Genomic DNA, 14,291 nt, shown 5'->3' on the forward strand with positions numbered 1-14,291 from the left:
CCTCTTGAGGTCTTTAAACAGAGGCTGGATGGCCATCTGTCAGGGATGCTTTGAGTTTGGATTTCCTGCATGGCAGGGGGTTGGACTGGATGGCCCTAGTGGTCTCTTCCAACTCTATGATTCTTATGAATCTATGAATCTATGAATCTCTGAGTCAGAATTGCATTTCTATAGTTCCACAGTGGCAAAACTACTCACTTTATGGCCCAGATCACAGGTTGCATTTTAATTTTCCAACCCATTATTTGGAGGGTTAGAAACATGTTGTAGGCTGGTATATTCCCTCCTTCCTCTCATTTTTATTTGTGGATTCCTTTCTCCATTTTCTTATTTATTTAATTCAGATAACTTGACAAACTGATTAGAATAAATAAAAATGAAACGGGACCATGCAGCTCACAAAAACTAAATTTGGCATTATATAGGATTGTTGAAATAAGCTTTCTTTTTTTTTTTTATTTGATGCAGTTTTTTATTAAAGCTTTACATTCTCATTACAAGCAATAACCAAATCAACCAATTCCACAAAAAATACGATAAATTTATACAGTTTTTCCGTACATCTCTTTCTTGAGCCTCAGGTACAAGCACATCTCCAAGGACGCAATTGGAAGTATTGGATATCTAGAGTAATCTGATTGCTGTTACTTATTGCATCAAGACTGGAAAGATTGGTTATAATAAACAGTGGTTTATTATATTGTATTGAAATAATCTAAGAGCAAATAATTACACATCAGAGAAGTTAATTGTACAGTCACAGACATTTCATTAATTCCTGTACCCAGAAACTGCTCCTCTACCAGATGTACGTTGACGATACCTTCACTCAGTCAAGACTTCCATTTCACCATCAGTCTCAGCCTGGAACTGGAACTATCAATAGAACAAGTTCACTTTCTGGACACCACCATACAGCTACAAAACAAACATCTAAACACTACACTATATTGCAAAATGAGTGATTACTACATGCACTTATATGCCTCTGGTTTCCACCCTGAACATACTCCCAGATACATAGTCTACATCAAAGCCCTCCAGTACAATAACATCTGTTTGGCCCCACAGTATAGGGATGCCAAACAATTACAACAAGCATTCTTCAAGCTTATGAAGTATGTATCTAGGACTAATCTATTACAGAACAGACTGAAGACAGAAAATGACAGAACCCCATTAGATTGTAACATTTTGCTCCCAGCTGAGACCATTTAGGTGTATCATTAATTGTGTGTTTGTGTCGCGTTCCTTCAAGTCATCTCGAACTTATGGCAACCCTGTCATGGGTTTTCTTGGCAAGATTTGTTTAGAGAGGGTTTGCCATTGGTCTCCCCTAAGGCTGAGAGCATGTCACTTGCCAAAGGGTTCCAATGGGTTCCATGACCAAGCAGGGAATTGAACCCTAGTCCAGAGTCATAGTCCAAGACTCAAATTACTATGCCATATAATTACAGACTATTCTAAACAATAATGGTGCCCTCTGAAGGACTTTTGGTGGCAGGCCTTTACTTGCCTACAGACAGCCTTCCCAACATCAGTTTTTCACCTACATCAGAACACCCATCACAGATGTGGAGACAGGTACAAGACCTTACCACAAACTCAGATACCAGCTCTGCCCACAGATCTATTCAAGAAATGTCTTCACAAGACCTAAAAATATCACACACAATATTAAAGGGACTTGGACTTGTTCATCCTCTGATGTGATATATGCCAACGGTACCCTTCAGCACCCTACATTAGACAAACAGGCAAGTCTCTGTGCCAGAAGATAAATAGCTATAAATCAAAAATTAGAAATGGGAATATACAAAAATAGATTGAAGAACACTTCAATCTTCCTGGGCGTTCCATCTCAGACCTGAGAATGGTTCTTGAACAAAACAAACAAAAACCTATAAAAGAAGTTTGGAAAGAAAAACAGTAGAATTGGAATGTATCCACAAACTCCAGCCCATCAACAGAGGGTTGAACAAAGACAGTCGTTTCCTATACACATATTACTATACTAGCTAAACTCCTAGACTCATGAGGGCTCTTTTGGCCAGTATGTCACATTTCCTTCTGGTTCCCATACTACATTTCAATATTCCCATTACCATAGATGGTTATCTACTCATCTTGGCTTTAGGCAATGTCCTTCTTTGTACCTTTGTGCCCCAGTGACCATCATTAAGACTGAATTTGTCACCTCATCTCCATACCCGCATAGTTTTGCATTTCAATTGCCATTCTCTCACACAGCCTGTTTATATAGGTCTATCCCCAGACTCTCTATTCCACTCCATGCATCTGAAAAAGTACATTCAAATCTACAAATGCTCGTGCTACCAGCTTCTTTCTTTCAGTTAATTTCAAAGGTGCTACAAGATCCCTTTACATGCTGATTTTCCAGATTAACATGACTATGTATTTGAATCTTGTACTGTTGTGGATAGTAGCAGAAAGCAAATATTCTATTTTCTATCCAGTTTGGTCTCTTTAGGAAAGATTGCTAGGGAGCCAAAGTACTGTTTTATTGATTTGCGAGAAATTTTGTCTGACAAGAATATGCTCTGAGAGAATTGTCATATTTTGTTGTTGTTAACCACCCTCAAGTTGATCTCGACCTATGGTGGCCCTGTGAATGAGACATCTCCAAAACTCCCTATCCTCCACTACTCTTCCCAGTTTCTGCAGATTCATACCTATGACTTCTTTAAGTCCATCCATCTAACATGTGGTCATCCTCTCTTCCTAATTCCTTCCACTTTTCCCAGCATTATTGTATTTTCTAATGAATCGTGTTTTCTCATGATGTGCCCAAAGTAAAATAGCCTCAGTTTAATCATCTTTGCCTCCAGGGAAATTTCAGGGTTGATCTGTTCTAGAAGCCACCTATTTGTTCCTTTTGTTATCCCTGGTATCCTCAGCACTCTTCTCCAGCACCACATCTCAAAATAATTTATTTTCTTTTTTGTCAATTTTCTTAATTGTCCAGCTCTTGCATCTATACATGGTAATGAGGAATACAATTGCTTGTACAATTCTGACTTTCGTGCTTAGTTGTATATCTTTGCTCTTTAGGACCTTTTGTAATTCTTTCATAGCTGTCCTCCCCGTTCTTAATCTTCTTCTGATTTCTTGACTGCAGTTTCCATTCTGATCTATGTTTGATTCCAGGTATAGCAACTCTTTTACTGTTTCTATTTCCTCATTGTTTAGATTGCATTTGTGAAAATCCTCCATGGTCATTATTTTTGTTTCCTTTATGTTCAGCAGTAAGCTTGCCTTTGCACTTTCTTCCTTAACCTTTCTCAGTAGTTGCTGTAGGTCTCCAGTGTTTTCCGCTAATAGTATGGTGTCATTTGCATATCTTAGATTATTGATGTTCCTTCCTCCTATTTTCACTCCTCCTTCTTCTGTGTCCAAGCCTTCTCTTCATATAATATGTTCTGCATACAAATTGAAAAGATAGGGTGAAAAGATGTATCCTTGTCTGACCCCTTTGTCAATTGGGAACTATTCTGTTTCTCCGTATTCTGTGTTCTAACCATTGCCTCTTGTCCTGAGTATAGATTCCTCATCAAGATTATTAGATATGTTGGCACTTTCATATCTTTAAGGGCATTCCATAGCCTTTTATGTGCTATCCAGGCAAAGCCTTTGCTGTAGTCTATAAAGCACATGCTGATTTTCTTTTAAAATTCCTTGGTGCACTCCAGTAGCTATCATATGTTTGCCATGTGGTTCCTAGTGCCTCTTCCTCATCTGAACCAAACTTGGATCTCTGGGATTTGTCTCTCCATGTATGGTTGGAGTCTGTGTTGCAGAATTTTGAACATGGTTTTGCTTGTGTGGGAGATGAGCGCTATGGTCCTATATGTGCTGCAGTCTTTTGTGTCTCCTTTCTTGTGGATGGGGATGTAAATTGATCGTTTCCAATCCATTGGCCACCATTTTGTTTTCTATTGACATATGTTGGTTAAGATTGGAGCTGATTGTCATGTTATCTTCCTCTTTTAACTCATATTTGCTTATGCTCTTTTAGTAGTGCTTTTCCTCTTATATTAATTCTGAAAATGGAATAGCATTGTAACAGAGGGGGGATATAAAAGGGTATAGTTAAATGTGAGGTTAAGGGATGTGCATTAGTGTACATCTTTCTGTTCTCATTTTTATTGCTCTGTTCTGGTGCCACAACAAACTACAGTTCCTAGAATTCCATAACATTGAGCCATGAAAGTTAAAGTGGTGGGCTGGGATATAAGCTGATCCTTTCACAGGGCTTTTGAAAATAACCTAAGAGTCTCACATCTTTAGACCATTGGCCACAGGCTGCCCATCCGGTTTGTTTACTGTTGCGTGTAATGTTTAATGTTAGGTTTTTTTAAAATATGCTTTCCTGTTAGTTCTGTATTGTTTAGAAAAGCCAGCTGTCATGCATAATAGAAGGATTTCCTTGATAGTCTATCTTTTATGACTTCACTTTCTCCTTTGGATACATCTGTTCTGTTTTTTCAGGATCGCATTGTATCAATGACACTTGATAAGGAATATGATGTTGCTGTAGAAGCCATTCGATTAGTCACTCTAATACTTCAGTGAGTATATTTTAAGGTAGTACAATTTCAATTTGCCAGCAACATATATATATATATATATATATATATATATGCAATATAACTCTTCTTTGTGTAGTAAAAGATGGCTCATTGCTTAATTCACAATTGATGTTCCAGTATATAGTAGCTGGCTTTATATCATGCTGGTTTTCAAATTCTGTTTGTTTATATTTAACCCTTGGGGATAACTCTTAAATTAACCAAGAGTTAATATATATTACACAATTTTATCATATATCTTGGGGTTAATGCTTCCCAAAGGTACTTAAGGGAATATTAAAACACAATAAAACTTGCTAACAAAATGGAATATGTATTACAAACTTATTCTTCTATCTTCTTTTTCTTCTCTGGATCCACAGTCATTCCCATAATTTGTTTTAATCATGGAGTACTGCTGTATCTACTGCTAACCATAGTTGTCCTTTTAAATTGATAACATAAAACATATTGCAAACTATTACAAGTACAGTACTAATTAGTGTTAAATGTGGCTAGCTGAACTGTCCCATTTATGGTTTGATCTTCCCATAGAGGCTTGCCAAACATTGAAGTGGCAAGCACAGATTTTGTTGGTATTTGAAGTGGTAGTTTAGATTCCAATAGTGCTTTATAGTTTTTATTATCTTTATTACGGCTTTAGTCTCTTAAGGTTTTATCTTTATTTTATTACTGTATTCTACTATAATTGTTATTATTTTAATCACTCTGGAAAAAATGTTTGCAGGGTGGAAGACAAATCTTGAAAATAAATTGCTAAATTGCTGATGTATCATAGAAATGTAAATTATGAAAGGAAGGCAGCTTGCTTCTCTTCTGCATGATTTCCTGTATGTGGCTGGCTGATTAGTGATGTGATATCTGACTGTAGCCCATGATTTCTAGCATGTAAAGGAAACAGAAGAGTGGAATCTTGTAGTGTCAATGTGATGACATGATTTAGAGTTAGACCTTTTGAATAAGTGTGCAGGTTTGTTGGAGTTCAGGAAAAAGTCAATAGAATGGCTACTCTTTTCATTTCTTAGAGTGTGTGTAGTGTGTGTGTGTGTGTGTATGTGTATGCACCTTTGAGTCATCTGTCAGTGTATGGCAACCCCATGAATTTCATAGGATTTTCTTAGGCAAGGAATCCTCAAAGGGGGTTTGGCCAGTTCTTCCTCTGAAACATAGCCTACAGCACCTAGTATTTGTTGACAGTTTCCCCTCTAAGACCCTGCTTAGCTTACATGATCAGTAAAAGAGTTGCTATACCTGGAATACCTTTATATTTAGGCCCTGCTTCATTTCAGAGTAGGCCCAAGGATCCCTTGCACAGTGTGTGTATTGTAGAAATAAGGGATTGCTATAGGACCTGGAAACATAATCTGGTCCTTTATATTTGAAGCCCATATGCAGGAACCTGATACGGGATTAGCACATGAATGTCTGTTAAAAAGCAGTACACCTGGAGATAGTGCTTCCTTATGTTATTGAAATGGAATAATACAAATGAAAAATATAGTGGAGTTTTTGATGAATTTTTTGTAGTTAAAAAGACAAGTGAAAGGATAGTAATTATGTGCATTATATGTAATATAGAGAGAGAGAGAGAGAGAGAGAGAGAGAGAGAGAGCAAGACCTGGCTTTAGAAAAATGTACCTCAGGCTCTATCCTGGACCCCATATATAAATTCTTGTCACCAAATAATTTATAAAGGTTGGTTTATATTGGTAGAAGTCACTACACATAGTCTTGATATCTTTCCAAACTTTTAACTTTCCAGTACATACTATGAAATAGTAGGGGGTTTTCATGATAAAAATATTTTGAATGTTATTTTGCATATTTCAGCATCTGATGTTTGCATAAAAATCTTGACTGTAATAAGGTAATTTTGAATGAGATCGGGATAGGTTTAAGTATGTTGTTTGTTCTAAATGAAGATTTGGGTACCCTTTGGCCTGTTTGCTTAATCTGGCCCATGGATATGGCCCAATCAAGCTCAGGCTCCTGACATTTGTCAGGAAGAAGAAACCATATTGTTAATTCCAATGAATCATATTATCCCTGATCTAAAGGTAATTTAAAAGGAGATGGTAAAGCGGAACCCAAGTCCTTAAATTTAAATGGATTTTTAAAACCTTTTTCAGTGGAAGTGAAGAAGCTTTGTCCAATGAAGACTGCGAGAATGTTTATCATTTGGTATATTCTGCACATCGGCCTGTTGCTGTAGCAGCAGGGGAATTTCTTCACAAAAAGTAAGCTTGTGTAATATACTGTATCTGAAAATATATGTATACTGTATATTGAGGAAAAGTTAGATGGTGATCATTTTAAGGCATGGTGCACAAACTGATTAAAGTGGCAGTTTGAAGATCTTTGAAGCTGCTTATCTTTGGATTTCTGTTTTCTAAGTCACTATTTGAACACAGAGTGCCCTAAAATGATAAGGCAAATAGTGTTAACTCCTTAACTTCATTCTTGTTTGATGATCTTAAGATGAGCAGTTAGTTTAATAGTGTGACTAATGTCATCAGAGAGTTGTATCAAATTCCCATAGCATGTTTTGAGTGAAATTTTATGTGCCTTGTTGCATGCCTACTTGATGCTTATTTTTCCTCTCCCTTTCAGTTGTTAGAGTCTGCATCATATGAACTCATGCTTGTATGTTAGTATGTTTTAAATTCCACTTTTAATTTAATTTGTTTTTAGTATTTTAATTGTTTGTGCTTGACTTATATTTATTTACATTACTCAGTGTCAACATGAGTTGCTTTGAATCCCATTTGTAGGAGAAAGGTGGGATATAAGTATAAACATATCTGCCATGTAACTTCTAAAGTATTTTCAATAATTGTGGCCCTAATTCAGCTGAACATCTGAACTTTGTTTAGTCATAGCCATAACGGATTTCCTTATTATACTGGTGTTTATCTGTGAATTAACAGGAGCCCTGGTAGCGCAGTGGTTAAATGCCTGTACTGCAGCCATTCACTCAAAACCACAAGGTTGCGAGTTCAAGACCAGCAGAAGGGCCCAAGGCTTGCATCCTTCCGAGGTCGCTAAAATGAGTACCCAGACTGTTGGGGGCAAATTAGCTTACTTGCTGTTCACTGCTATGATCTTTGGAATAGCGGTATATAAATAAAAAACAAAACAAAAAAACATAACTTAGTTTACATACAGATTACAGGTGTTGCTTGAAATGTGTAGCCTTTAGCACTAAGGAACAAAGATGTTTGAAATTGCTGTCTCAGTCTCTGTACCCATTAAAAATGGTCTGCTTCACCAAGTGGTTGTTGTGAATGACACTTGCTGCAAAGATTTTGGTATACTACTTGTACTATAAAATATGTATGTAATATGCAGTTATCTGTAAAACATTGATTGCCCTTTAATTTAATAGCAGTTACTAAATAATTATTTGGATCATTTGTGAGATAAGCAAATGTTTGCAAGACCAAATATTGGTTGAATTTACCATGCAAATATCCTGTTAAAAATATCTATAGAAGCCAACTCTAGAACAGAAGATTTTAAGATTACCAGTATATTGCCTATGTTGCCCTTTTACATCATTGTATCTGTATCTAGTTATTTCTTCTTTTATTTGTATAACTTCTAAAATATTAAGAAAAGGAGTCACTGGGATAGGAAAATGAATGACCTTAAATATTAAGAAATAACCTATGATTCTGAAGTAGGAAATTATACCTCTCCTCACCTTGATAGTGCTGATCCGTATGAGTATGGATATATCTTTTTCAGATAATACAGTATTTGTAATGGTACAGATGACTTCAAATTAACGGCTTAAAATGTTAATGCTAAATAAAATAGGTGCATTGAAATCAAAGGCACTTAATATAGACTAAACAATTTCAGTGAATCTGCTCTTGATAGCACTAACATTGGATTTAGCCCTAAACCTTTCTGATTGGCCAGACATTTTAGAAATTCTGTATTGTATGGTTATCTGTAAATTATTTTAAATAGCATCAAAACATTTGCCTGCCTTATTGTTTTGAGTTCACTAATAAAAAGTTCTTGAGTTGAAGTGTTAATAGTAACAAGTTTTCCCATATGACCAAACATTATAATAAGTAAATAATGAAAAGGAAGTAATAGAACAAATGTTCACAATAATTTTACTATAGAATAAATAGATTTATGAACAATTACACCTAGTTTTTTAAGGAGCAATTCATAAAGAGCTAGTGTTAAAATAATTAAAAGGTTGGTTTGGGAATTGAGAGATCCAATTTCAAGTCTCTGCTAAGTCATGAAACTTGCTGGATGACATTGGTCTAATCTCTCAACCTGACCTACCTCACAGCATTGTGATGAGAATAAAGTGTAGAGGAGGAGAACTATATATGCCACATTGAACTCATTGGAAGAAAGGCAGGATATAAATGTATCCAATAAATAAATAAAGCTGTTCTACAGATTGTGAATACTTATATTAAAATGCCCACAACCTCTGCCTAATATAGTGGGTCCTTGGTATCCACTGGGGCTGAGTTCCAGGATCACCTGTGGATACCAAAATTCATGGGTGCTCATGTCCCATTAAATACAGTGGCATAGTAAAAAGGTGTCCCTTATATAAAATGGCAAAATCAAGGTTTGCTATTTGGAATTTATACTTTTAAAAGATATGTTCAAGCCATGGATGATTGAATCCGTGGATACAGAGAGCTGACTGTAATTATCCATTACGAAGCTCTTATTTCTGGCTTTCATTGTCCCATTTTTGTAAAGATTTTTATGTGGAATTAGTAGTCTCAGGCTGGAAAGAATCTCCTTCATACCTACTTTTCCACAGATGATAATTCTGCTGAAATATGAAAACTCTAGATTGAGCAAAGTGACTGCAGAAGAACCTATGTTTGCCAGGAAATGCCTTGCTTGGCTTTATCAGATCTGATAGAGGAATAAATTTGACCCCAGAAAGCTGAGTCAGAAAATTCGTTAAATTGAAAAGTGCTGTTTTCTTTTTTGTAGACTGTTTAGTCGTCATGATCCTCAAGCAGAAGAAGCTCTAGCCAAGAGGAGAGGACGGAACAGTCCAAATGGAAATCTTATTAGGATGCTTGTTCTTTTCTTTCTAGAAAGTGAGGTAAAATTATATTTTTAAATTTTCATATTAAATGTTCAGTTTTAGATACCTCTTTCTATTAACAGGAGGTCTAATGCACTTGTTATTAATACTTTAAAAGGCCCTTAGATTTCCATTCTTGCTGTAGCTTTCCTCTGTTTAGCCCCTAATTTTTTTTTCTTTCTCTTCTCTTTGTGCCTCCTCTCTAACATCCTCTTTGAGTTGGGGAAAGTTAAAGCTAAAACAATGCAAACAAACTGTGCTTCTTTGAGCTTTTCTACTCCTTCTGTATGTATGTCTTAGTCTAGGATGTGCATGCGCTCTTAGTTGCCTTCCACAGGAGACACAAAGAAGTGCATACAACAGCAACCCCCCTCCCCCCCAGCAGTGACTTCTTCCTCCAGAACTGTCTATGCAAGCAAAGCTGTTGAAGAATTCAGATTGAATGGATCCTTCCTATGCCTACAACCATGAAACTAAAAGGGATGGATACTAGTGGTATAAGAGGACATTATCTAGCAAACTTGCTAAATAGCCTTCTCAGCCAGTGTATACTACAGGAGTTGACAATGTATCCGATGAAGATTCAGCTGCCATACCTGTAGCAAGGTCTCAGTTCCCCCATCCTCATCAGGACTCAGATGTAGCCTCCCTTTATGCATCACCTCTAAGAGACGCTTCTGATTTAGAAGAAGAGGAATAGAAGAAGAGACACTGGAGAACTGGAGGAGCCAACAAGAGAGAGACTTTTGAATTTAGATAGTTTTACCATTATTATTATTATTATTATTATTATTATTATTATTATTATTATTAACAACCTTTATTTATATAGCGCTGTAAATTTACACAGCGCTGTACATACAATCTTTTTAATTAGACAGTTGCCTGCCCTCAGGTTTACAATCTAAAAATACATGACACAAAAGAAGAAGGGAATGGTGGTGGGAAAGGGGATCAGGTCCAGCAGTTCTTCTCTACCTCCGAGGCCTGTACCAAGGGAGATGGACTGCTGGGAGGGCTTGGCTTCTTAATGGATAGTTAAAGAGGCATCCTGGGGCAGAGAGGGGCTCACCCCTGGGAATGATTCTCTAAACAATATATTCTTTAACTAAATTTTGAAACTGGCTAGAGAAGTGATGAGGTGCGCATATGGGGGAATAAGGTTCCAGGAGTGAGGGGCAGCAAGTGAGAAGGGACAAATCCGGGAGGGGGCAGTGGCAATCCTAGGCTGGGACAGGAGACCTTGACTACCAGAACGGAGGGTACAAGTGGGAATGTAAGGAGAAAGAAATTCAGATAAATAAGGAGGGGCCAGTCCATGGAGGGCTTTGAAAGTCAACAACAAAAGCTTGTACTAGATGCAGAAGGGAGGATAAAAGAGGAGAAACATGGTCAAAACGGTGAGCAGATATGATAATACGTGCAGCTGAATGCTGGACAGAGATTAATGCTGGATCTGGGGAGGTGAGAGAGAGGAAGCCCTGTCAGAAGAAGGTTACAATAATCTAGTCACGATACCACTAGGGCATGGACCAGAGTCTTGGCAGTAGAGGCTGAGAGGAATGGACAGATCTTGGCAATGTTGTGAAGAAAGAATCTACAGGCCTTGGTGGTGACTTGGATCTGGGGAATAAACGACAGAGAAGAATCAAAAATGAAACCAAGACTGCGGGCTTGATGAACTGGTTGTCAACAGAAACAGAAAAGAAATATTGAAGGGTGGGTTTAAGTGGAAAGACGAGAAGCTCAGTCTTAGACATGCTGAGCTTCAAGCATCAAAGCCGCATCCACTGAAAGATAGCAGTCAGACAAGAAGAAACTTGCTGTTCAAGCCCTGTCGAAAGGTCAGGGATTGAGAGATACAGCTGAGTGTCATCAGTGTACAGATGATAGCAGAAACCATTTGCCTTGGCCTGCAAGAGATCGTTTGAGATCTTGGTGAGGGCTGTCTCTGTAGAGTTCCGTGGGCAGAAACCAGACTGGAAAGGGTCCAAGATGTAGCTGGCTTCAAGAAACACAATACAGTGAGAATAAACGACCCATTCCAGGGCCTTAGAAAAGGAAGAAGAGAAATCGGACGATAGCTAGACAAAGAAGAGGGGTCGAGAGAGGGTTTCTTCAGAATTGGGGAAGCGAGAGCATGTTTGAAATCCGATGGGCACGAACCCGCAGAGAGAGAGAGAGAGAGAGAGAGAGAGAGAGATATTAAAGATATAGAGGAGCGAGGGCAGAAGAGGAGGGGCTATAGAGATTAGGAGACGGGATGGAATAGGATCAAGAGAACAGGTTGTAGGTTTGGAAGAGTTTAGCAGCGTAGAGAGTTCATCCAGAGAAACAGGGAGAAACGTAGAGAGTTTATTAGTAGAAGGTACCAGGAGATTAGTGGTAGGGGACAAATCAGGAGGAACTATTTCAGATCGAATAGTAGTGACTTTTGTAATGAAGTAGTTGGCGAAGTCAGTGGGGGAAAATGATGAGAAGACAGGGGCAGAGGAAGGTTTTAGCAGTATATTGAAACAGTAAAACAAACGCTGTGGGCGCCTCTCGTTAACGCAGATCAATAATTTATAATAGTTCCATTTTGCCATAGACAGAGCGCGTGAAAAAAATAAAAGGATGAATTTACAGTGAATGAAATCGGCCGACTCCCTGGACTTATTCCAAAGATGTTTGGCCGCTCGAAAGCAGGACTGGAGGCACCTGGTAGTTGGAGTGAGCCAGGGCTGAGGCTTAGTCAGGGAGGAAGACACATGTACAGATACAGGGGCAAAGCTGTCAAGAGTTGAAGAAAGACTGAAATTAAATAAAGACATTGCTGAATCAGCAGAGTCCCCACGATCTAGAGAAGAGAGAGATGAATTTGAAGTCTGACTGAGATGTTCAGAATTAACAGACTGAAGATCACGAAAATAGCACTGGACAGTATGACGAGGAGGTGGGATATAAGTAAGAGTAAAAGAAATTAAATGATGGTCTGACAATGGAAAATCAGATGCCAGGTAGTCAGAAATGACACACTTAGCAGCAAGAACTAGGTCAAGACAGTGACCAAAGTAATGGGTTGAGGAGTTAGAATGAGGTTGAAGGCCAAAAGAAGCTAACAGGGAGCTAAGGCGAGATGAAGAAGGATTGGTGGGATCGTCAAGGTTAATATTAATCTGCCAGTGAATGCTGGGCTGAGTGAGTGTTTGCTGCCTTCCTTCCACTTGGGCTCCACTCATGCCTCAGCTCCTGGACTTAAGAAGGAGTAATGTTGTAAACCGCTTTGATCTTCTTGGAAAAGCAGTATATACATTTATTATTATTATTATTATTATTATTATTATTATTATTATCATCATCATTATTACCTAGGATCAAAGAAGGGACTGCATCTGATAGAAAAAATGAATGTATGTTTATTGTATTTTTAATAAAGATAATTAAAAAATTTTAAAAAAAAAAGAAAGAAAAAATGGCAGCCAAGATTCAAAGTCAGAAAGGAACTGGGTAGCAGAAGCAGGAGGGCGATAAATGACAGCAGCCCGGAGCTGTAAAGTAAAAAAGAGTCAAATAGAGTGAGACTGAAAGGAAGATAAACAATAGCTGGGGGGGGGGGGAGAGAAAGAGCTTGAAACTGACAGGAATTGGACAATAAGATACTGACCCCTCCTCCTCGACCCTCAGGGCGGCTTGTGGGGGTGAAAGAGAGACCACCAAAACAAAGGGCAGCAGAGGTAGCGGTATCATGGGCCAGGAGCCAGGTTTCAGAAAGAGCAAGAAGGTTAAATGATCTAGAGAGAAAAAGATCGTGGATTGCAGTCGCTTTCAGAGCAACAGAGCGACAGTTCCAGAATGAACAGAGGAATGTAAGCTGGGAGATAGGCAGAGGTCGAATAGGGATCAGGTTAGGAGAGATGCATGGAGCCATGGAAAGGGAAGGATTCAGTATGCGATAATCAATAGAAGAGAATATAACAATGACAAAAGTAGAAAAATAATAGCTGACAGTGCTTGATAACATTGCCTAAATACCACAAGGCACGAGGGATTTAATAGAGAAGGAAGGGATGGGATTGGAAGATTTTGCTCGATGTCCCAGCTGCTGAGGGTGATGGAAGGAGAGGTGGCTGCTGGAAGCAGGGATGGAAGGCTCCTCTCTTGAGGCAGGCACAATGGATTAGGCTCACTCCTCAGATGGATGCAGGGATGGAAGGCTCCTTCCCTTGAGGCAGGCACAATGGATTAGGCTCACTCCTCAGGTGGATGTAGTGATGGAAGGCTCTATCCCTTTGAGGCAGGCACAAGTCGTAGCTCTTGATTTTACAAAGGGATCGGAGTAACTGCCTCCAATACAAGTCCTGTGCCTACTGTTTGCATCTCATAGGGCAAGGCTATGTTTACTAAAGTTAAAACTTGTTCATGTGCTGTCCTCTCCCTCTGGATTTGTTTTTGTTGTTGTGGTCAGATGACGCGGCGTCGAAGGGGCACCATACAGCTGCGCAAGCCCTTAATGTTTCCTCTCAAGATTGGGTATTATTTTATTTTATTTCTGATGTCTTGGCTTGTGAAGGGACTGAAGCAGGAGGAGATCAGACCAAGAGAAAGTTTCAGTTCAT

The 14,291-nt window shown here is 38.5% G+C and overlaps 1 protein-coding gene across 2 annotated transcripts in view; it reads left to right on the forward strand.

Annotated features, from left to right (window-relative positions):
* Positions 1–14,291, forward strand: part of STAG1 (stromal antigen 1) — a 172,493-nt gene that overhangs the window by 127,834 nt on the left and 30,368 nt on the right. For both annotated transcript variants that reach the window (XM_042457728.1, XM_042457729.1), the window contains exons 12-14: positions 4,510–4,589; positions 6,740–6,847; positions 9,597–9,711. In XM_042457728.1, the coding sequence (XP_042313662.1) occupies positions 4,510–4,589; positions 6,740–6,847; positions 9,597–9,711 (303 nt within the window). The remainder of the gene's footprint in view (positions 1–4,509; positions 4,590–6,739; positions 6,848–9,596; positions 9,712–14,291) is intronic.

This window comes from Sceloporus undulatus, chromosome 3 (assembly GCF_019175285.1).
Source record: "Sceloporus undulatus isolate JIND9_A2432 ecotype Alabama chromosome 3, SceUnd_v1.1, whole genome shotgun sequence".
NCBI classification, from domain to species: domain Eukaryota; kingdom Metazoa; phylum Chordata; class Lepidosauria; order Squamata; family Phrynosomatidae; genus Sceloporus; species Sceloporus undulatus.